Source organism: Mastigoproctus giganteus, chromosome 2 (genome assembly GCF_048544385.1).
Source record: "Mastigoproctus giganteus isolate SK-2022 chromosome 2, ASM4854438v1, whole genome shotgun sequence".
NCBI lineage: Eukaryota > Metazoa > Arthropoda > Arachnida > Uropygi > Thelyphonidae > Mastigoproctus > Mastigoproctus giganteus.
Window position 1 is genome coordinate 120,303,446 of NC_143576.1, and position 24,125 is coordinate 120,327,570.

Genomic DNA, 24,125 nt, shown 5'->3' on the forward strand with positions numbered 1-24,125 from the left:
TCTTGCATCATATGCCTCTACTCATGCTAATGCTAATATCATAACAGTTAATGACAAGTTTCTTCTGGAGATACTTTCAATAAATATATGGTAGTATGCAGAGCAGAGAAGATATTTTTCTTCACTTCTTTGAGTTTGCAGCATATTCAAAGCATAGAGAAAGTATGCTGTCTATATGCCCTGATATGGCATAACAGCTCATCCAAAAGTTGTTCAATGGACTCAGGTCAGAATGTAGAATTGACTAGGAACTACAAATAGTTCCTGGTCAATTTTACATTACCATTATCTTCAGGGTAACCACAAGTGTGGCTTCAAAGCTCAGAGCATTAACTTAATAATGTAATGTAATGCAATGCAACAGTTATAAACTACTCAATGTTTCACATGAAGTGATGCAAGTTCAATTCTGCCTTAAAAAATGAATTTAAAAATGTTCATAGATAAGTGACCAACAAGCTGATTGTTAGTTGTGAAAAATCCATTTCTACTTAAATACCAGTTCCTCCATGGCAACTTTGCAACTTGTCAATCATTCAGAGAGGACTGGATTTGATTTCTGTCAATGACTGTAGGAATTTCTAAGGTGTTATTCAATGAGGCTGAAGCCAATCTAAAGCAGAGGGTGTAGGTTTTTCCTTGCAAGTTATTCCAGGTTTTTCAGCTAGCATACAAGTTGGCCCATGAATAAACACTAACACAGATCATTAAGTTTTAGCTAGAGCTTATGTTTTTTATGGTACTTACCACTTAATCTGTATGGTTTGAAGAGATCATTAATTTAAAGTGAAAGTGAAATGAAATTAAAAAATGTCCAAATTTAAAAAGGAGTGCACTACTCTTTCTCAGGTTGTCATACATAATTAAAACTTATAATGTGGGCCAAATAACCAAAGTACAGTTTTAATTATGTTTGACAACCCGAGAAAAGAGTAGTGCACTCTTTCTTCCTTGGGGGATTTTTTTATTTCGCTTTAAATTCTGTTTTAAAACCATACGGATTAACAGGCAAGTACTGTAAAAAGCATAAGCTCCAGCTAAAACTTAATGATGAAAAACACCGGTACTATAAGTCCTTGCTATAAATAATAAGTACATTAATACAGATATAATACACTGTGGTACAATATGACCTAAGTTGCTGATGCACCTAAAACCCAACAAGAACAAGCAAAATACCATAATGTAGGCAGAACTTTATTGTACAAAATATCAATGTAAGAATGTTATGAAATTTCAGGCACTATAAGTACAGTAATACCCTGACTTATGCTACCCCGGAGTTACGCGGTTCTTGATTTTTTCGATTGGTGTATATCTAAAATTAGCTTACCAGTGATTTGGAAGTCAAATCACAAAGCTTGGGTGACAGCTTCCATTTTTGAGGACTGGTTTGGTCACCACTTCATACCTGAAGTCGAACGTTACTGCAAGTCTAAACAGATTCCATTTAAAGTGATGCTTCTTATTGACAATGCACCCGGTCACCCTCCTACCACCCTAATTAATTTCAACCCACGTGTGAAAGTTGTGTTTTTGCCTCCAAACACAACAAGCTTGCTTCAACCGGTGGACCAGGGAGTCATCAAAACATTCAAGGCTTTCTACACAAGGTGTTCGTTTGCAGGTCTGAATGAAGCTATGAGACAAAATAGTGAGATATCTGTTAAACACTTTTGGAAACAATTCAATGTTTTAGATGTCGTAAGAATCACTGAAGAATCTTGGGAAGAAATTCCCAAAAAAAAAAATTGAATGGTGTCTGGAAGCAACTTTGTCCATTTTTTTTTTTTCAAAACCGAGATGAAAACAACGCCAGAAACTGATCATGATAGAAGAAGTTGTTAATCTTGCCAGGCAATTAGATTTGGAAGTCAATGGTGATGATGTCAACGAGCTGTTGGATTCACATAGTCAGGAGCTGACAATGAATGAGCTCATAGAGATGCGTGAGCAAAACGTCACTGAAGTATCCGACACTTCAGACCCAGTTCCACCAGAAAAGCACATGACAATTGCAAGCTTGACAGAAGGTCTCAGCTCAATTGAAAAGGGCTTAAAAATTTTAGAAAACAGACTCCAACGAAGAACGCGTTATAGCTACAAAGCAAGGAATAAAAAAATTATTAGCTTGCTACGAAGAAATTCTGCGTAAAAAAAAGAAGGCGCTGTGTCGTCAGACGAATTTGTTAGATTTTATGAAGCCATCGACATCGAAATAACTTTTTTACGTAACTCATTTATTTTTTTAATACATATTTTGTATTAATATGTATAAAGAACTGCAATTTTATTAAATATTTTTCTTCTAAACTAGTGTTTTTGTTAGTCCTTGGTCCCAATTAAACAAAATTTATATGTATTTATATGCAAAGTTGTACATCGACTTACGCCAATTTGACTTAAGCAAATTTCGTCGGACCCACTTATCGCATAACTTCGGGGTATTACTGTAATTCCAAATTCTCTGTGGAACGAGTATTGTAAAGTCTTCTGTGAGCATTATCCAAGCATAAGGTTAACTGCTTGACTGGAACATGACTCATGTTCAGGTTGGACAGTTAAACTTAGCTAAGTATGTAATATGACTCATCACTCCACTGTAACCAAGGCTTTTAAGTATCTGGATGCAAACAAGGAATTGCCATCCAACTGCACAATATGACTAGAACCCAGTTGCACTATATTCATTTTGCCACTGCTCCACTACATGAAAAGGCCCCACAGATACGATTCATTTTGTCACTCTGACAGTCGTGTGGATGCAGGCACTTCCAGGTTTCTATTTTAACATGGCCCTGATTAGACAATTTTTTCAACAATCCCATGCAAACCCTATCATTCAAAATCTAGACAGGAATGGAATTATAAGAATTATAATGACAGCATGGCACTGTTAAGGGGAGATAATGTCTGACTAATCTAATTAGCTACAATCAGAGAATAATGATGGCAAGAAATTTCATATATTTTAAGAATGTTCCCTTTAAAAAAAAAATATATAATAATAATAAAAAAAAAAATAAGTTCCATAAAATTTAACTTTTTGTTGAATAAATCAATTTCAGACAAAGTAGAAATGATTGTCAAACAACACATTCAGCAAATCTTTATTAAGAGGTAGGATATCTGAATGATTTAAGGACTTCAAACATGGATGCAATATTATTGAGAATGAAATGTGGGCGGCCTTGCATGTCAACAAATGAAAAACTTGTCTCCAAAACTAAAAGCATTATTAGGGCAAATCTTCAAATAAGAATTGACGACATAGCCTCTCAAGTTGGAGTAATATCATAAGGTAGTTGCCAAGCCATGAAATCTGATATTTTAAAAATGGATAGATTATGCAACTTCTTTCTTTCCAAATTTTAATAGTTATTGTTGTTTTTAGATATTAATAACACAAGGTCAACTAAGGCCAAAATGTGTCTTTCTATGGTTCAACTGTTAGAAAACTTAACCTATACATCAGAGCAAATCAGATGCAGGAATACAGCTGAATTAGCCTAAGGAACAGGGAAAATTAATCTATAATAATTTTATCTCTAAGAATGTGTTCAAAAGGTGCAAGACCTTTCATTTGTCTTTTTTTTTTTTTTTTTTAAAAAAAAAAAGACAAATGAAAGGTCTTGCACCTTTCATTTGGTGCAAGACCTTTCATTGAGTTCTTTCATTTGGTTCAAGACCTTTCATTTGGTTCAAGACCTTTCACCTTTTTAACACTGAGCATTTCAATGGATACTGCTCTTTGTGGACAAAAGTTATTAGTGGAGTTCCCCAGTGTTCGGTGCTGGGTCCATTGTTGTTTTGTGCATTCATCAATGATATTGATGAAGGTATATTAGGATTAATGTTCAAGTTTGTAGATGATACCAAGGTTGGCAGGGTTGTTAACGACAACAAAGATAGTAAAAAAAAAAGTAAAGTGCAGCCATTATCAACCCACTGCAGGATGGAAGCCTCCTCAACAAATCATGCTGAGGGAAATGGACCATAATCTGCCACGCTGGTCCAGTGCGGGTTGGCAGATTGACCGTATTCAGCAGTCAGGGGCTTGAACCCCGGTCTACTCAAGAGCGTGTGCTACTGCACTCCCGCTCCTGCCCACTCGGCTACGGAGGCCTACTACAACTGGATCTAGATAAGTTGGGCAAATGGGCTGAGAAGTGGCAACTGAAGTTTAACATTGAAAAATGCAAAGTACTGCATATGGGATATCTGCATCAATGATATAAAGGAATTTTGCTAGCAGGAACAGTGAGGTGACTATCCTGTTATACAAGGCAATGGTCAGGCCACACCTAGAGTACTGTGTACAGGTCTAGAGGCCTCATTTTTAGAGGGATGTAGAGTTGCTAGAATGAGTACAAAGAAGGGCAACAAGATTGGTGAGGGAAACAAAGGGGTGCTCTTACCAAGAAAGTCTAAAGTTTGGCAAATTGCAGTGCCTGGAGAGTTAACATCTCCAGGCACTGTAAACTGTCTGAGACCACTGTAGTCACCTCTACGAAGGCAAAAACCTTTCCCTTTACCGCTGATATGGTAGTTATGTCTTTAAGTAAATCCTATATCAGTACACTGTGATCACTACCATCTAGTGGTTCCTTCATCTGCAAATTCTTAATGCATGAATAATCACTGTTGATAATCATATCAAGAGTATTACTCTATCTGGTTACCTCTCTAAAGTGTTGCTGTAGAAAACAATCATCCAATAACTCCACAAAAGTCTTGCTGGTATACAAGTGACCAACCCACAAGTTCCAGTCAATATCTGGGAAGTTAAAATCCCACATTATTAGACAATCTGATCCCACTCTATTTCTCTGTACAGTTGTTTGTTGTACTCATCAGTCATTTTTGTTATCCCAGTGCTTATGTCACACTAAACCAACTCAACACTGCACTGACCATCTAAGTGAACTGGATGTACAGCCACTCCCCAACTTACGTAAGACTTACATTTCGTGGAACTCTACGTAAGTTGGAATTTCCCTAAATGCTTATGCAAGACTCGGAACTTTGATTGAAGCAAATTTGACTGCATTTGATTGAAGCAAATTTGACTGTATTTGATTGAAGCAAAAAAGAAATGTTCGATGAACATGTAAATAGAATTATTTATTCAATTTTTTTATCTCATGTGCAGGAAAAAAAAACGAAAGTGTACAAAATCACAAAAATTTCAAAATTATAAAATTACAAAGAGAGGAGACAGAATAATGTCAGCAAGTTTTACCTTTCAAGCATCGTTGCCAGAATTAACCCTCCAGCTGATAAGGATCCTGCTGTGGAAGTTGAGGGTTTTGGAGATTTAGAAGTGGTTTTTCCCAACACATTACAAAATTTATCTGCAGCTGCAGAATCAGCACTGGCGACTTCACCATATACTTTAATGTTTTGGAAACCAGCGTGATGCTTTAACCTATTAAACAACCCGTTACTTGCCACAAACCTGGGTTGGGGTTTGCCGTACTTATTACAGCTCTGATTCATACTACCTTAATATCTCCATATAAACTTCTTGCTTTTGCTTGAATAGCCATTGGACTCAGGGGCACTTGCTTCTGAATCTGATTTTCCATCCATATTATTAATAGCTTTTCCATCTTCGATATAGCGCCTGAATGCTGTTTTGTGATCACCATTGATCTTAAATGCGTTGATCCTTTAAGATGTACTTTTATACATGCACTGTTCCTTAAAATAGTATTCACTGTTGAAGCAGCAAGACCTAATTCCGTGCAATAGATGACAAACTTTGTCCTGCTCCGTAATTCTTAATTAATCATCATAATTTATAAATCAATTTTGTTTTGTTTCCTAGTGTTGTCAGCAGCACTTGCACTTTGCATTGGTCCCTTTCCCTTCACAATTACAATAAGTAGTTAAGGAATGAAGAGAAGATTCTGAAAATTTATTTATGTTTTTTATATGAATTAGGATTTCAGTGAAGGGTAACTCATTTCGCCATAATACTGTAATGTAAAAACCCACAGAATTCCAGTTATTGGTATTACCACAAATGCAATAAGATCGAGTTTACTATCATTTATAACAGATTGTGCTAACAGAAAAGCCCAATAAACTGAAAAGTGCAAATTGTTTTTATTGTTTTATGGTAAATATGTTTTAGAAAAATATCACAAGGGCAATTAAAATTGATTCTTATAATGGAACATATGATAACAATGAAAGTGTAGTGCAATTTCCATTACAAAAATTACCTTTTAGAGAGATATACCAATGAGCCAAAACATTATGACCACCTACCTAATATGATGTTGGTCCTCCACGTGCAGCCAAAAAAAGCTCAGACCCAGAAAGGCATGGACGCTACAAGATTTCTAAATGTGTCTTGTGGTATCTGGTACCAATAAGTAACCAGCAGATCCTTTAACTCCTGTAAGGTCCGTGGTTGAGACTCCGCAGATCGGAGTTGCTGTCTGGGGAATTTGGAGGCCGGGGCAATACCCGGAAGTCTTCCTTATGTTCTGCGAAATAGTCTTGAACAATCTGGGTGGTGTGGCATGGTGCTTTATCCTGCTGAAAGATGCCACCGCCAGAGGGGTGCCGTCTTTCAGCAGGGGTGGCGCCACCGCCAGTGAGGCTTGGTCAGCAATGAAGTTTAGGTAGGTAGTAGATGTCAGAGGGACCAGAACATGGACGACTGGATCCAGGATATCCCAACAGAACATCATCCAAAGCATGATACAGCTGCCACCGGCTTGTTTTCGTCCCACGGTGCATCCAAGTGCCATCACTTACCTAGGTGAACGATGAACACGTACCCGGCCGTCCACATGGTGCAACAGAAAATGTGATTTGTCGGACCAGACGTCCTTCTTCCAATCACTCAAGGTCCAGTTTCGATGCTCGCATGCCCATTGTAGGCACTGTGGCTGGTGAACCGTGGTTAGCATGGGCACTCGGAGTGGCCTGTGTCTACGCAGCCCCATTTTCAGCAGGGTTTGATGTACTGTGTGTTGTGACACATTACACTCGTCACCAGCATTCCAATTACTGGCGAGTTGCACCATAGTCGCCCTTCTGTTGCCACATACCATCCGGGAGAACCTTCACTCGCCTCGAAGCTGTGGTCGTCCAACACCTTGTCGGCAGTTCGTGGATTTTCCACCCTAGGACCACTTTCGGCAGGTACTAACTACAGCTGACTGTGAACATCCCACCAGTCGTGCTGTTTCGGATATGCTCTGACCCAGTCATGGGGGCCATTACAATTTGGCCTTTGTCAAACTCGCTTAAGTCCGCTGTCTTTCCTATCTGAAGAACAAGAGTAACACTGATTAACGGAGCTCAGTATGAGGTGTTTTTTATATAGCATCCCGACCCATGCATGCGCCATAGTTCACCTGCAGTTGCTTCGATTAGCATAACGACTTGCTCGACATAATGTTTTGGCTCAAAGGTGTATATAGCTTAGTTATATAGCAAAAATTTCAACTTCCAAGGTCTTGGAACGAATTACCAAAAAAAAAAAAAAAAAACACCAATGTGTTATTTGATTCACATTGCGATATTTTCATGATACCCTTATTTATTCCTACCGGATGCAAAATACGTTTCCATGATTTTTTTAAGTTTGCGCCAGCCGGTAAAAACTTATATAAAGTCAATTTCTGTAAGTCGAGCATTGTGTAAGCTGGGGAGTGGCTGTACTTCCTTAGATTTTATATGTTTCTTAACTAACAGCATAACCTCTCCTCCCGTCCTATCCTCCTTATCCTTCCTGTACACATTGTACTCCCCAAATTCCAATTTTGCACTGCTTATATCTGTGTGACACCACGTCTCTGATATCCCAACAACATCTGCCTTTGATGTTTTGACCAGAACTTCAAGGTTAAGCAAGCAAAGGCAGATTACGAGAAATCTTTGGCAAAGGATGCAAAGAAAAATAGCAAAAACTTCTTTACTTATGTAAACTCTGGAAAGAAGGGGATGAATCACATTGGTCCATGATATTGATGGTTCAATTATTGATGATTCTGCTCAGGTAGCTGACAAACTGAATGAGTAATTTCGATCTACATCCACACATGAGCAATTCTGTAGGGAAGTGGAGGCCAGAAGCTTATTAAACTCTAACATAGAGCTAAATGATTTTGTAATAATTGAGAGCAAAGTGGAGGAAAAATTGTTGAAGATAAATGTAAGAAAGGCACCTGGGGTGGATTGGATCTATTCAGTTATATTAAAGGAAGCGACAAAAGGAAGTAAGCAAACCCTTAGCCATGATTATGAGAGCATCCTTGGACTCAGGCAAGGTTCTCATGGACTGGAGGTGTGCAAATGTATCCCCAATACACAAAGGGGGGGGGGGTTCAAAGGATGACACAAGTAATTACAGACCTGTTATTTTAACTTCTGTTCCGGGGAAAATAATGGAGCCATTGCTTAAAGAAGCACTGCAGGATCATCTAGACAAGGCTGCAGTTATAGTTCAGACAGAGCATGGGTTTGTTAGGGGGAAGTCTTGTCTGACTATTTTGAATAGATACTATGATGAGGACACAGAGGAACTGGATACAAAAAATAATTTTGATATCATATACTTGGATTTTCGGAAAGCTTTTGATACTGTTGTGCATGGAAGACTACAGTACAAATTGGAGCAGTATGGCAATAAAATGTTGGTTCAGTGGGAGCAGATGGAGTGGCAATAAATGGACACTGCTCACTCATGGACTAATGTTATTAGTAGAGTTCCCCAGGATTCGGTGTTGGGCCCATTTTTGTTATTTTATCAATGATATTTATGAAGGTATACCAGGCTTAATGTCCAAGTTTGCAGGCTATATGAAGGTTAGCAGGGTTGTTAATGACAGTATACTACTGAAACAGATTCTAGAAAAGTTGAGCAGATAGGCTCAGAGATGGCAACTCAAGTTTAACATTGATATATGCAAAGTACTGCATATGGGCAACAGTAACCGCAGAGTAACGGTACAACTGTGCGGTTCTACACTCTGGGTAGTAGAGAATGAAAAAGACCTGGGGGTAATTATGCAGTCAGATATGAAGTGTTCTGAGCAGTGCAGAGAGGCAGCAAGAGTAGGCATGGGGTCTTTTTACAGGAATTTTGCTAGCAGGGATAAGGGTGTTGTTGTTTTGGTTTTTAGGAGCATTAGCAACTAAGGCCATATTGCTCCAGGATATGCGGTGGTCATTCCCTGACCTTTCCGCATCTTCCGTATTTGGTAGTGATGGGCTCGAACCCCGGTCTAATCAAGAAGCATGTGATATGCACTACTGCTCCTTCCCACCTGGCTACGGAGGCGCCCGCAGGGATAAGGAGTTGATTATCCCTTGTAAGAGGCAATGGTCAGGTGACACCTCGAGTACTGCATACAAGTCTGGAGTCCTTATTTTAAGAAAGATGTTGAGCTGCCTGTACAAATAGAGAGAAGGGCAACAAGATTGGTGAGTGGATCAAAGGGTTGCTCTTACCAAGAAAAGCTTAAGTTCTGCAAATTGTAGCGTCTGGAGACTACACACCTGCGAGATAATTGAGGTGTATAAGGCCTTGAATGGGTTGAGCAATTTCAGTTATGATGGGATTCTTCTTCTTTCTCAGATTACGAATCTAAGGGGGCATAAATTCAAATTGAGGAAAGACAGTTCTAGAACAGATATTTGGAAATTTGCCTTTAGCTAGCAGGTAGTTGATAGCTTAATTATATTCAAGGAGGAAATAGACAAACTTGTGGAGTGAATGGCTGGGTGAAATGGGAAGATTTTTTTTTTTTGGCTGATGGTGTATAAGCTTGCTTTTTTGCCTCATATGTTTCTACTAATGCTAATAAAAAAATCAGCTTTTAGAGCAAGGTTATATCTATTATTATTAAACAAAACTATAATGCCACCAGAAGGATGGTTACAAAAGTCTTCGCCGACCAGGCTAGCCGGGTGGGTAAAGTGCCTGCCTGGCAACACAAAGGTCATGGGTTCGAATCCCGCCTCGGGCTTGGATCAAAGTACTGCAAAAACCTTGGGAGGTGCATTATGGCCACAGAAGCCGATGCGCAAAAAAAAAAAAAAAAAAAGTCTTCCAACATTTTTATAACTATCCTTTGTCATAGTATGATAGCTGGAAAATTAAACAAATCTTTCGTGGTACAGATATCAAAGGTGACTTTTCAACTTACTCTAAAATAGGTTCTTATTTTAAAAAAAAAAACAAGTAAAATATATAATATCCAGTACCTTAATAATACAGTTTATTTGATTGACTGTCTTAATCAAATAAACTGTACTTAATCAAATTAACTTTGATTAACATTGTTGTGAAGGCATTCACAATATGAGATATAACCAAAACGATGCCAATTTAATTAATTAATTTAACTACTTTGGTAGATAGCTATGTTAAAATGATGCATTTGCACTAACCTATGTGTTAGTCATTCTACCTCGTAGCATGAGACCTTTGCCCTTAAATATTTTATGGTATGTATAAAATATTTATGTATAGTTTACTAAAACTAAATGAACTAAAATTTGGTTGGCATAATGAAAAAAGATTAATGCATTACTTAATTGTATGTAATTTTGGTAAATTTTATGTTTTGTTTTAATTTTAAATATCAACTTGCTCTTTATCATGTAGTAATTATATCAACTGTTTTTCTTTTAGAAGCAACCTCCTTTCTTGATGAAGCAAGCATTATTGTTCATTAAACAACCTGCACAATTGGATGACCCAAGATCATGCTGCAAGTCAGTTGCATTATTTTCTAAATTCTAGATATTAAAACATCAAATAAAAACTGAAACCAACATATATATCTACCATTTTTTTTTTTAATATGAAAAATAAAGCAAAATGAACTGTACCTGCAACTGCCAACAGGGTGTCACCATATTTTTACTGTTTTTTTGACTACACTGACGATCATTTTCTGTGTTATTCTGACAATTACAGTTCTCACCATTAAGAGGATTGCACATATCTCCATGGCCATGACATTCACACCTGTTAAAGTGAACCAAAAAAAGAATGTCCATAATGTTATCATAATTACTATCAATATTAATATTACAAAATATAAAATAATATATTATAATATAATATTTGCCAAATAAAATTCCTATTATAATTTTAATATTAATAAAATAAGGAATTTTTGAGACACTTCTCTTACATTACACAGAATTCAGAATTATAAAATAACTAATGCAATGGTCTGAACATTCACAACAAAACAAACTTTGTGTTTCTGTGAGTATGTCTTGGAGTAGCACTATTTTTAAACAAATGGCATTCCTGAAAGGGTAATCCTCCATTCATTTAAAAGCTGAGCTACTGCTATGTTTCAGGCCTCACTGTTCTCTCATAGCAAGTGGTCTTAAGTAACAGTTACCTGATGAAAGAGTGAAAATGAAGTTTTTTAATGCAAGCTTCCATTGAGTGTATGAAGATAGAACTTCTTATAATATAGTTAATGCTCTTTTCGTTTTCTTGCAGGTATTTTGTGTGACAAATGAGACACTGCTATAACATCCAGTTTCAGGACTTATTGATCTCTCATTAGATAGCAGGTGGTTTTTCTAATCAGCAGTTAAAATCCTGCAAGCTGGGGAAAAAAAAAAAAAAAAAAAACAGAAGAGGAAGTTCTTGAATTTTTTATACTATTAGCATTAGCATTAGCATTAGTAGAGGCATATGATGCAAGAAAGCAAGCTTATTCAGCATCAGCCAAAAAAAAAAAAAAAAAACCCTCTCCCATTTCACCCCTCCGTTCGTTCGAAATACCTGTCCAGTTGAGCTTTAAATTTGTTTAGGCTATCAACTTCAACAACAAGTGATGGAAGTCGGTTCCACCAACCAACCACCCGCTGGCCAAAGGCAAATTTCCGCACATCTATCCGACATCCGTCCTTCCTCAATTTGAATTTATGCCCTCTGAGGTGATTATTCTGAGAAAGATGAAGAATCCCATTGGCATTGAGCATGCTCAAACCATTCAAAGCCTTATACACCTCTATCAGATCACCTCGCCGGTGCCTAGTCTCCAGACTCTGTAATTTGCAAAACTTAAGCCTTTCTTCGTAAGAGCAACCCTTTGTTCCATTTACTAATCTTGTTGCCCTTCTCTGTACCCGTTCCAGCAGCTCTACATCCTTCTTGAAATGAGGCCTCCAGACCTGTATACAGTACTCAAGATGTGGCCTAACCATTGCCTTATACAAGGGAATAATCACCTCCTTATCCCTGCTAGAAAAATTCCTGTATATCATTGACAAGACACCATGAGCTACTCTTGCAGCTCGTCTGCACTGCTCAGAGAACTTCATATCTGCCTGCACAATTACCCCCAGGTCCTTTTCATTCTCCACCACTGTCAGTGTAGTACCACAGAGTTGATACATTGCTCTGGGGTTACTGTTACCCATATGTAGTACTTTACATTTGTCAATGTTAAACTTCATTTGCCACCTCTCAGCCCATCTGTTCAACCTTTCCAGATCCTGTTGCAGCAGCATAGCGTCAGTAGTGTCCTTAACGACCCTGCCAACCTTTGTATCATCTGCAAACTTAGACATTAAACTTGATATCCCATCATCAATATCATTCATAAACACCGAAAACAACAATGGACCCAACACTGAACCTTGAGGAACTCCACTAATAACATTAGTCCACGTTGAGCAGTGTCCATTGATTACCACTCTCTGTCTTCTGCCACTCAACCATCCCCTTATCCATAGCAGCAATTTGCCTCCAATGCCACACTGCTCCAATTTGTGCAGCTTCCTCACCCTTCTTGTTTTTGCAGCTGGTGTAGTTTAAACTGCCTAATACAATGGGCCTGATACACACACACATATCTATATATATATAGACTCCTCTTGTGGAAACAAACTCTGTTCTGTTTATATATATATATATATATATATCCTGCATCTGTGAGTTGCAGCTGGACTATGATGTGGTACATCATTACTCTTGGGGTTCAGTGTGGACAAGGTACATCTTAATGGATAACAGTACTTTTTAAGTGATTTGCCATCATGGACTCCGACTGTTGGGTTAGATTAATACTTCAGGGAACTTTAGAACTTCTCACGCATCTGCTGTGCCAAATGTGTTGGCAAATTATTTAGCAGCTATTTCTTTAGAGGGACTCTGAAGATGAATGTTTCATGGGTGTCATTTGATAAGGACTACATAGAATGCTCAACTGGGATTTATACTGGATGTGGACAGATTGAGTAGACTTGATCGGACTTCAACCTGATTTCTAACCCTACCACTATATTTGAACAATTACAGGTGTTAACAGTTTCCTTACATGCTGTGTCATACCATGTCGCTACTTTGGTGATAAACATTAATTCTGTAGGGAAGTGAAGGACAGAAGCTTATTAAACTCTAACAGTGAGCTTAATGATTTTGTAATAACTGAGAGCAAAGTGGAGGAGAAATTGTTGAAGTTGTGTGTGTGTGTGAGACAGAGAAAGAGAGAGATATCATTAAATGAGATGTTAATAATGTTAGATAGTAGTCCGTGGGTTGGCACACAGAGCCAGCATTACGCAATGAAGTTCTGTGCATGTTCTGCCAAAATCAGAATAACTTGCATCTCTGCATATTGCTACATCTGATGTAAAAGTTGGCAAAAAATTAATGACTGGAAACATTTTGTTGACGTTTATAACTCAAACAGAAAAACTCTGACTTTCAGAAAGTTAGCCAATTTTCTTATCAGTAAACAAGAAAGTTAAGAAATGCTCTTAAAATTAAAACTTACAATCTACAACCATCCTTGATACTCTCTCCAGCCTTAAAGTATCCTGGCACACACTGATCACACCGCTTTCCTTCAGTATTATTCTGACAATTTAAACAGTCAGCATTATCCATGGCACCTTCTTTTACATCTACCAAGTCAGTTATCTGGATATAATAAAATATTTATAATAATAAATATTAATGAAGAAAATAACTTGGTTGCTCATTATAAACATCTAGATTAAGAAAAGTTACCTGTTACCCTTTAAAAATGATATTTATAAAATAAAGTTCAGGTAAAATATTCTTATCACAGCAATTAATTTCTGCTAAGATTAAAACAAGAACTTTAATTTAAGAAACTAAAATAACTTTAGTTAAATTTAAAGAAATTAATACATCAGAATTAAAACAGATGTTAAAAACAATATTTTAAATTTCAATTGAGGAAATAATATACTAACTAGAAAATACACAATAATTCACAAACTAAAGCAGATGTCAAAATGATGGTCTATTTGTTATTGTTATTCAGATATGTTTATATGATTTTCCAAAGGTAACTCACATGTCACAGTCTTTGGTGTAATTTTTTCATCATGAATATTTTCTTTAAGGTCTTCAGTGATATGTGAGTATTCTTCAAAGGTGGAATACAGGAAAAAACAATACAGACAAAAAAACCACAGTATATGACATTTGTGAATCTCTGTGCCACTTGACTGATCTGTTTTATCCACACTATTGTCCAAAGAACTTCATCAACTAGCTTTGGATAGCTAGTAACATTTCAACAAAATATGTTTCAAATACATCATATAACAACTGGAGATACTGTTCAGCATTCACAGTACCTTCCAGGAATAGAAATCCTTCTCCAACTACCCACGGTTTCCTTAAATGCTGTGTCATACCATGTTGTTACTTTGGTGATAAACATTAATTCTGTAGGGAAGTGAAGGACAGAAGCTTATTAAACTCTAAGAGCAAGCTTAATGATTTTGTAATGACTGAGAGCAAAGTGGAGGAGAAATTGTGGAAGTTAAATATAAGAAAGGCACCTGGGGTGGATGAGATCTATCCAGTTATATTAAAGGAGGCGGCAAAGGAAGTAAGCAAACCATTAGCCATAATTATGAGAGCACCCTTGGACTCAGGGGAAGTCCCCACGGACTGGAGATGTAAAATTGCATCCCCAATTCACAAAGGGGGATCAAAGGGTGACACGAGTAATTACAGACCTGTTAGTTTAACTTCTGTTCCGGGGAAAATAATGGAATCACTGGTTAGAGAAACACAGCAGGATCATCTAAACAAGACTGCAGTAATAATTCAGACACAGCATGGGTTTGTTAAGGGAAAATCTTGTTTGACAAATCTGATCGGATACTATGATGTGTTTACAAAGGAACCGGATGCAAAAAATAATTTTTATATCACATACTTGGGTTTCAGAAAAGCTTTTGATACAGTTGCACATGGAAGACTACCGTACAAATTGGAGCAGTACGTCTTTAAGGGTAAGATGGTCTATCTGTGTCTATCTAATGCAATGGTTAAAAGGTTAGTGAGTGGGAGAAGACAGAGAGTGGTAATCAATAGACGCTGCTCTTTGTGGACTAATGTTATTAGTGGAGTTCCCAAGGGTTCAGTGTTGGACCCACTGTTGTTTTGTATTTTTATCAATGATATTGATGAAGGTATATCTGGTTTAATATCTAAGTTTGTAGACAATACAAAGGTTGGCAGGGTTGTTAATGACACTAATGATAGTATGCTACTGCAACAGGATCGAGAAAAGTTGGGCAGATGGGCTAAGAAGTGGCAATTGAAGTTTAATAATGACAAATGCAAAGTACTGCATATGGGTAAAAGTAACCTCAGAGAAACATACCAATTGTGTGGTACTACACTTAGGGTGGTAGAAAATAAAAAAGACCTGGGAGTAATTGTGCAGTCAGATATGAAGTTTTCTGAGTAGTGCAGACAGGCTGCTATAGCAGGTCATGGGGTATTGTCAATGATATACAGGAATTTTGCTAATAGGGAAAAAGGAGGTGATTATCCTTTTGTATAAGGCAATGGTCAGGCAACACCTTGAGTACTGCGTACAGGTCTGGAGGCCTCATTTTAGGAAGGATGTAGAGATGCTTGAGCGAGTACAGAGAAGGGCAACATGATTGATAAGGGGAACGAAGGGGTCCTCTTACCAAGAAACGCTTAAGTTCTGCAAATTGCAGTGTCTGGAGACTAGGTTCCGACCAGGTGATCTGATTGAGGTGTATAAGGCCTTGAATGGGTTGAGCAGGCTCAATTCTGGTGGGAATCTTCCTCTTGCTCAGATTACGAATGTGAGGGGACATAAATTCAAATTGAGGAAAGACAGTTGTAGAATAGATGTGTGGAAATTTGCCTTTAGCCAGCAGGTAGTTGATTGCTGGAACAAACTTCCATCTGTCATTGTTGAAGTTGATAGATTAAATAAATTCAAGGAGGAACTGGACGAACTTTTAGAGGGAATGGATGTGTGAAATTTTTTTTTGGCTGATGCTATATAAGCTTGCTTTCTTGCATCACATGTCTCTACTAATACTAAATCAACAGTAACAATTTATCCTGCATTTACTGTGGAGTATACAAATACAATTACATTCAGGTAGAAACACAACCCATTACTAAACATGATAATGACCATTAGGTTGTTTATACCTTAAATCCATCATAAAATTCAAGCACCGAATGAACGAACGTGAACATGAGCATGAAATTTCATGCTCATGAAATTCCTGTACAAAGTGTATATCTGCATGGAACGAAATCTCAAAATTACATTACTTGATGTATAGATGTCTTTGAAAGACCAATTTCATATGATACTCTTAATATTATTCAGATAATGGACTGTCATCTAATTATTTATTTTATGTAATTATTCTACAAGTTTATTTAAGCTGTCTACAGAATTACTGATAATAAGTATTCATTTAATTTTCATATTACTGTGTAATATTCAATTTTACGTAAAATATTAAACAGCTCACAGATAAGTAATCCCTGGGATGCAAAGCAGTATTAAATGTAGAATTGAATATCTCAGGACTGAGGCATATGTTACTGTGTCCACTGCAGTAAAGTTGACAAGGAATACACTTTCCGCCATTAACAGGAATTCCAACAAAAAAACGCTTGCATTTTTGACACTGAGGACCCTAAACAAGAAGATATTATTAAATGGAACATAAATGACATTATAACATCATAAATTATAAGATATTAATGATAGCTTACAAAATATTTCAAATCTGCACATGTGTATACTTTCTGCATAGCAATTTTAAACATTCCTGAATGTATCCTCTTCTTATTATGATACAACAGAATCACTATACATTATTATAATTAAAGTCAGAATACAAGCTAATTTCTAGTGAACTTACTAGATTCTATAATAAATTAATTTTCAATTAGTTCAATTAAAAACAAAGAAAAAAAACCACTGACAATATTAATATAACTGAAAACAATTTATTATATACAATACTGTATCCAGAACATAATGTTTATGATCACAAGCTTTTCCTTGATCACATGATGTTGCAAGATGGGTACACTAAATATTGGTACAGTACACTGTACTGTACCAAAAAGAGATAGGGTTATTATCATGTTGATTTCAATACACATACTAGTTTCAGTTTTAGTTAATATCCAAAGGTCTAACTATGCACAAAAATAGGAAGCAGAACATTTGGTTTAAGTGTAAATATTTATGGATTACCTATTAAAATTGTTTACTTGGTATTAAAAGCAGAATTACAAAGTAGTACAATACAAGATGATTTATCTAAAACTCTGAACAACAAAAAGATACACCACACTGAAATAATTGATTACCGATAACAGTTTTAGTTCTGAAAGTCATCATGCATGGCTGTAGGCATTCCATCGGTTATATACAGGGTTATTAAAATTAAAGTATCTCTATGTAGAGGGCTCTAGAGCGAGTTCTAAGGCTTGTACTGAAGAGAAATTTGGGTAACAGGTACAATAAAGAATGTGCTCGTTATTTATTGGGAAAAAAAAAAAAAAAGTTACAAAATTTGTCACTATATGGCACTGTGGCAATACAAATCACTTGAACAGTGCTACAATTGTTCAATATGTCCTCCATTTTGGTCAACAACAGTTTTCATTTGAAGAACAGAATTTTCTACAGCAGAACGTAACATGTCAACTGGAATAGCCAGCACATGACGTCTAATGCCAGATCCGCCAGAGTTTGACATCCTTCCCAATACACCTGGTTCTTCAAAAAAACCCACAACCAGAAGTCGCATGGTCCGGTGATCGGGGTGGCCAAGATGTCTGGAAACAACGACCTGATGACTCGTTCGTCTGTAAAGTGTTGCCTTAGCAATCTTTGGACACAATGGTGGATGTGGGTTGGTGCACCATCTTGCATGAATATGGTATCTAACTGGCACCAACGTTGTTGCAGCTCTGGTATTGTGAAATTTGCCAACATTTCATAATATCACTGTCCAGTAATGGAACAGGTGTGGGGTCCAGTCAGTGTTACTTGTTCAAAAAAATATGGCCCAATGATGAATGTGGCCATAAATCCACACCACACTATCACTTTTGGAGAATGCAACGGGACCTCTTGGATAACTCGAGGGTTGTTGCCCAAATGCGATAGTTGTGCATATTCACTTGTCCATTTAAGCAGAAGTGGGCTTCATCACTCCAAAGGAAGTTCCACGGCCCAAGTGATATCCACTGTCATTTGTGCTAGAAACTGAAGTGCGTATGTGAAACGAATATCTGCATCACCAAGCTTTAGCTGCTGTAGCATGTGAATCTTGTAAGGATAGTACCGCAACACCTGACACCTCACAGTGGAATATATCATGTCCACTTCACGAGAAACAGCTGGCACACTTCAACACGAGAGGAGTCCACTTGTTTTCAACCTCTATCTACCTGGTTGAACACCAAGATGTCCTGTCGCTTCACATTTCAATCATTTTGCAGACAGCACAAACAGTCATAGGTCTATGCCTTATGCACTTCTGATGTCGGAATTCTCTGATAGCCACAGCTGCTGTAGTGAGGGCAAACATCTACTGTAAGATTTTGATAAGACTGCTTTGCTTTTATACAGTACAGTAGAACTGAGTAGTGGCACTGTGGCAATAACTTACGATTATGGCTCTACATAGGGATAATTTAATTTTAACAATGCTGTATATGGCAATAAAGTTTCCACACTGGTGCTGTTGCATTCATGTTCAATGAGTTTGAAAATAAATGTAAGCAGTAGGTTGTAGTTCAAACTTCCTCCAACAGATGATGGCGCAGAGACTGTGCAGTAGAATGACAGGGTGCAAGTAACAACAACCAGTTTTGTTAGTAGCGTTAATGTTCCACGTTGTGATTTTGCAATGGAGCAATAAATGGATATCAAATTTTTCTTTAAACTGGGAAAATCTGCAATAGAAATGTATGAAATGTTAAAAACTGTTTATGGTAATGAAATGTTAAGTCATACCAGTGTGTTTGAATAGTATAAGCAGTTCAAAGGCAGATGTGAGGATGTTTCTGATGATCCAAGGAGTGTGCATCCATCAATCTCTTGAATTATGAATAAGCAGACAATTCGTCAAATTCTGATAAAGATTTAGGGAAAAAGAAGGTCTGGGCAAAATTTGTGATGCACAGCCTCATGGATGAACAGAAGAAATGAAGAGTGTCATCATGCAAAGACTTCTTCCAGACTTGTCAAGACAATTCTAATTTCTTCAACTATATTGTCACTGGAGATAAGTGTTACAGCAGGCCCCCGGTATAGCGTGGTTCGCTTTACGCTGATTCGCTATAATGCTGTTCTTATATTATAACCAATATCTGACTATAACGCTGTCTCAGATCACTATAATGTTCTTTTACAGATTGAATTTTTGGCATATTTAAAGAAATCATTTCATTTGCTGGAGTCGATAGCTTGAAAATGAATACCAAAACAGCATTAAAACATTTCCCACGCTCAGTGAAATTTTCTCGCATGCTAATTTAATTATAGTAAGTACAGTGACTTCTTATGTAGTTTCGAGATCAACATTTTAAAAAATGACCAAGTATATTGCTTGTATTATTTGCATTATATGCATTTATACGAAGTCTAGTCATCACTCAGTACCATATTAGACATCGTGCGAAACGGACAGTTTACTTTTTTTTTTATTTTTTTATTTTTTATGAAAACCCCAAACACGAAAGGTATCAAAACCTATAGTACTTAGTACCGTGCATGGGTTGAAGGAGAAGTATGGGGGGAGGGGGATGCCGGAAACTTTGCTTTAGAGACTAAACATGGGTTTCACCACTTCAAGCCTCCAATAAGCAAAGTGGTAGTATTTCACCAGTTGATGAAAGTCATCTACCATCTGAACATTGTATCGTAATTAATGCAACCAACGCAGTTACATTTTCGAAGAGTTAATAATGGCTGATAAGAATGAAAAAGCGACAACGTCTGAGCGCAGTACGAAGACTATAAATGTAAGAAAAAGATTGAATTTGAAAATTAAATTAGACGTTTTGAAGCGAATCAATTCCGGTCAAAGACAAGCGGATGTGTGCCATAATTTAGGACTGGCAAGTTTAACTGTAAGAACAATTATAAAAAAAAATAAAGAATTAATTTTAGCAGCGGGAAAGATAGTTGTTCCACTGCAAGCAACTAGGACTAGGCCGGCTATTAGGATTGAAATGGAAAGACTTTAACTAATTTTATTGAAGATAATATCCAATGCAGAATTCAGTTAAGTTAAATATTATTAAAAAAAAAAAAAAAAAGAGAGAGAGAGAGAGAGAGAGAGATTAGCCAATATGATGATCCGAAGAAAACTCCCATAAAAAAAAAAAATGTGGAACCATTTAAAACTAGTAAGGGCTGGTTGAATAGATTTAAAATCCAGGGAGAAGCCGCAAGTGCAGATTAAGTGCAAGATCAAGTGCAAGAGCCGAAACTTTCAAAAAAGAACTTGTTAAAATTATTGAAGGGGGTATTATGTGCTATACTTCTCAACAAGTTTTTAACATAGATGAAGCAGGACTTTTATGGAAACGAATGCCTAAAAGAAGTTTCATATTGAAAGAAGAAAAACGCATGCCAGGTAAAGAATCAAAAAACATGCCGGGTTTTCAAAGCGGCAAAGGATCGGTTGACTTTATTGTTGGGTGGTAACGCTGCGGGGGATTTAAAATTAATACCCCTTTTAGTTTACTTGGAAGAGGGCCAAAGTTCAACCCAAAATCGATACATTTTCTTGATTAAATTCATCAATTAAATTAAATCAATTTAGGTCAATTAAATTCATGATTTTAATTGGAATTTTAAGTTTAATTCTGATACGTAAGTAGTTACCACATAATTATATACGTATGTAATGCAGAATATTTTATATGTACAAATATTTGAATATTAAATATTTTGACCGACATTTGTGCATCTTTTCGCTACCATTTATTTATTGATTAGGAAATATCCTATGGCACCGACCGCAACTCACAAATATATATGTTACCTTATGGGAATGCAGCGCTCGCTTAGCGTGGACTTACTTAGTGCTCTGTTTTTACGGAACGAATTATCAACGTTAAGCGGGTGTCATCAGTAGTTGTTTCAGTATGACTCAGAGACAGTGTCAGTGCATGCAGAAATGACTTCAAAATCATCACTAAGGCCCAAAAGGTTTTGTTTATAAAGTCCAGGTTCAAGTTGATGCTGATCATGTTTTTCAGCAAATGGTATAATTCATAAGGAATTTGTATCTGAAAGGGAAGAGAGAGAGAGAGAGAGAGAGAGAGAGAGAGAGAGAGAGAGAGAGAGAGAGAGAGAGAGAGAGAGAGAGAGAGAGAGAGAGAGAATGCTGCATTCTGCATACAGGTGCTCCAAAGACTACTGAAGTGCATTTCCTGGGTGAGGTTACAATTTCTAAAGACTAATATATTCCAAAAAAATTTAATTTCTTATCCAGAATCAGACCAAGAACTCCAATACCATGCTGAAAAGTACCTGGATGAGAACGAAGATCAGGATCCTGATCTAAACATTGTATGTTTAGATCATGACAAAGGCATGAAATGGCAAAGAGTGTAGGGCTAAGCAGTGAATACAAGGCTAGGGCTAAGCACTGTACATTGCTCAATATACAGGCTATAGACTGGAGATGTTCTGAACGCTCCCACAGGTATCCTAAGAGTATTATGCTGGTACTCTTAGGTCAGATGTAATTAAGAACTTTCCCTGTAGACAGGTGATCCATAATCCAAGTGCGATCTTATTAAAACTCTATAGAGATGTAGAAGAGAGCTTGTCAGCACCACAGGACACAGCAGAGACGGCTCTTAAGATGTTCAGTTTTTTAAGACAAGTAGTTCGAAAGTAAGCTATATGGGAAGAAAAATTAAGTTTATTATCTAAATATAACCCCAACAGAGTCAACCTCAGGGTCCTGAGCTGGATATCATCATTCTTCTCTTTCTAGGCGATTCTCTTCTACTTCTCTCTCTCTCTCGGGGTGGTTCAGAAATTTTTTTTTGGCTGGTGCAGCATAAGCCTCAGGCTTCCTTGCACCATATGGCTAATAATAATAATAATAATAATAATAATAAATTGTTAGTGACAGGAATCAGGTTGTTTTTTAAAAACATTTCCACATCCAGATGTAGTTTGCGTTTTTTACAAAAATGAATTGCAGTTGATTTCTTTTCTGCTAGGGAATAACCATTCCTCAATGCCCATGATTCTACTTTAGCTATGGAAATTTGAAGTTGCCTTTCAATGGTGTTCATAGTTTGGGATTGACCAGAGATAATGAGGTCATCAGCAAACATGTACGATTCAACTGTATTTGGCACATCCCGTGTCATGTTTGTAATTCTTATTGCAAATAAGGTTGGCCTGAGAATGAAAGCCTGTGGTACATTAACCCTCCTCTTGTTCAAATTATTTGGATAAATTGTTCATGTATCTAACCTGAAGGCACCTCGGTAGCCAGGTGGGCAGAAGCAGCAGCGCATAGCACACGCTTCTTGATTAGACTGGGGTTCGAGCCTGTGTCCTCTCTGGGAGAAATAGCAAATGCCTTAGCTGAATCATTTGCCAGTACATCAGCAGTATCCACCTGCAGCCAAATCTTTCAGCAAATTAAAGAATCTTTAGAGCAGCGTGAAAGGCTAATTTGAACGCTGCTGAACGAGAAAGCCCAAACTGAGGCCACATGTTGATTAACAAGAATATTCAAATGAAAACACATCGAACCTTGGTAAGACGAGTCACAATCACTGCAAGAAATGTTGTATACCAGGTCATTAATTTGCGTTGCGAATGAGGAAAGGACTGAGCGATTGTTCAGTATAGCGTGTAATTTCCGTATTGGCCTGGCCACAATTTTAAATTTGGTATCTTAAAGAATCTGTTAAGCTGTTTGTGCCACTGTTCAACATATGGGACAAAAATAAAGTAATTTTTTTATTTTACTATTGTTGGTTGGTGTAGTATTTTGTATCCTATCCTTAGCTTGTACCCTAATCTGCTGGTCAAAATTTGTATTTCTGAGCCCAAAGCAGATTCCGTCATTGAATATTTGTAGGCATTTAGAAATTGATTAAAGATAATCAATCTTTTGCAAGTGAACAGGTGATAGTTGTTATAATGTAGAAGCATACCAGTGTTTGTAGGTTTTCGATAGATGTTAAATTGGATTTTATTTGAGTCTTGAGTAAGCGTGAAATTTAAAAAATTTAATGACTTTGTATCCGTATCCTCCCTTTCCAATGTAAATTTGAGTCTAGAATGAATATTATTAAACGAATGTAAAATGTCTTGGATAGCACTACTATCAGTAATAACTAGAACATCATCTAAATACCTCCCATAGTATGTGATATGGGGTCGAAAAGGCATCAAATGTACATGCTCAATTGTTGAGAGATAGAGCTCCGATAATAAGCTGCTCAGGCTCAATCCCACTGGCAAACCAAAAATTTGTTTGTACACTTTGTCTTGAAAGGTTTGCCAATGGGATTGAGCCTAAGCGGCTTAATATCGGAGATCTATCTCGCAACAATTGAGCATATACATTTGACGCCTTTTCAGTCAGCTTCAGGAAGGAAAATCGTTTTGCAATTTTTTTGTTAAATTCTTTTAATTAATTTTCTTATTTTTAATTGCGTTAAATTGATTTTTAATTGTGTTAAATTGATTTTTAATTATTTTTTAAATTATTTGTTACTCTTGATTTTTTAAGGAGTCCTTATGTGCTGTAATGTAATAACTAGATCGTATGTATAGCTTAGC

General features: G+C 36.9%; 1 protein-coding gene across 1 annotated transcript in view; it reads right to left on the minus strand.

Moving 5' to 3' along the window:
* Megf8 (multiple EGF like domains 8) overlaps positions 1–24,125 on the minus strand; it is a 619,502-nt gene that overhangs the window by 26,131 nt on the left and 569,246 nt on the right. The window contains exons 31-33 of the mRNA XM_090390015.1: positions 16,794–16,968; positions 13,779–13,908; positions 10,861–10,999 (exon numbers count right to left, since the gene is read on the minus strand). Of these exons, the coding sequence (XP_090246141.1) occupies positions 10,861–10,999; positions 13,779–13,908; positions 16,794–16,968 (444 nt within the window). The remainder of the gene's footprint in view (positions 1–10,860; positions 11,000–13,778; positions 13,909–16,793; positions 16,969–24,125) is intronic.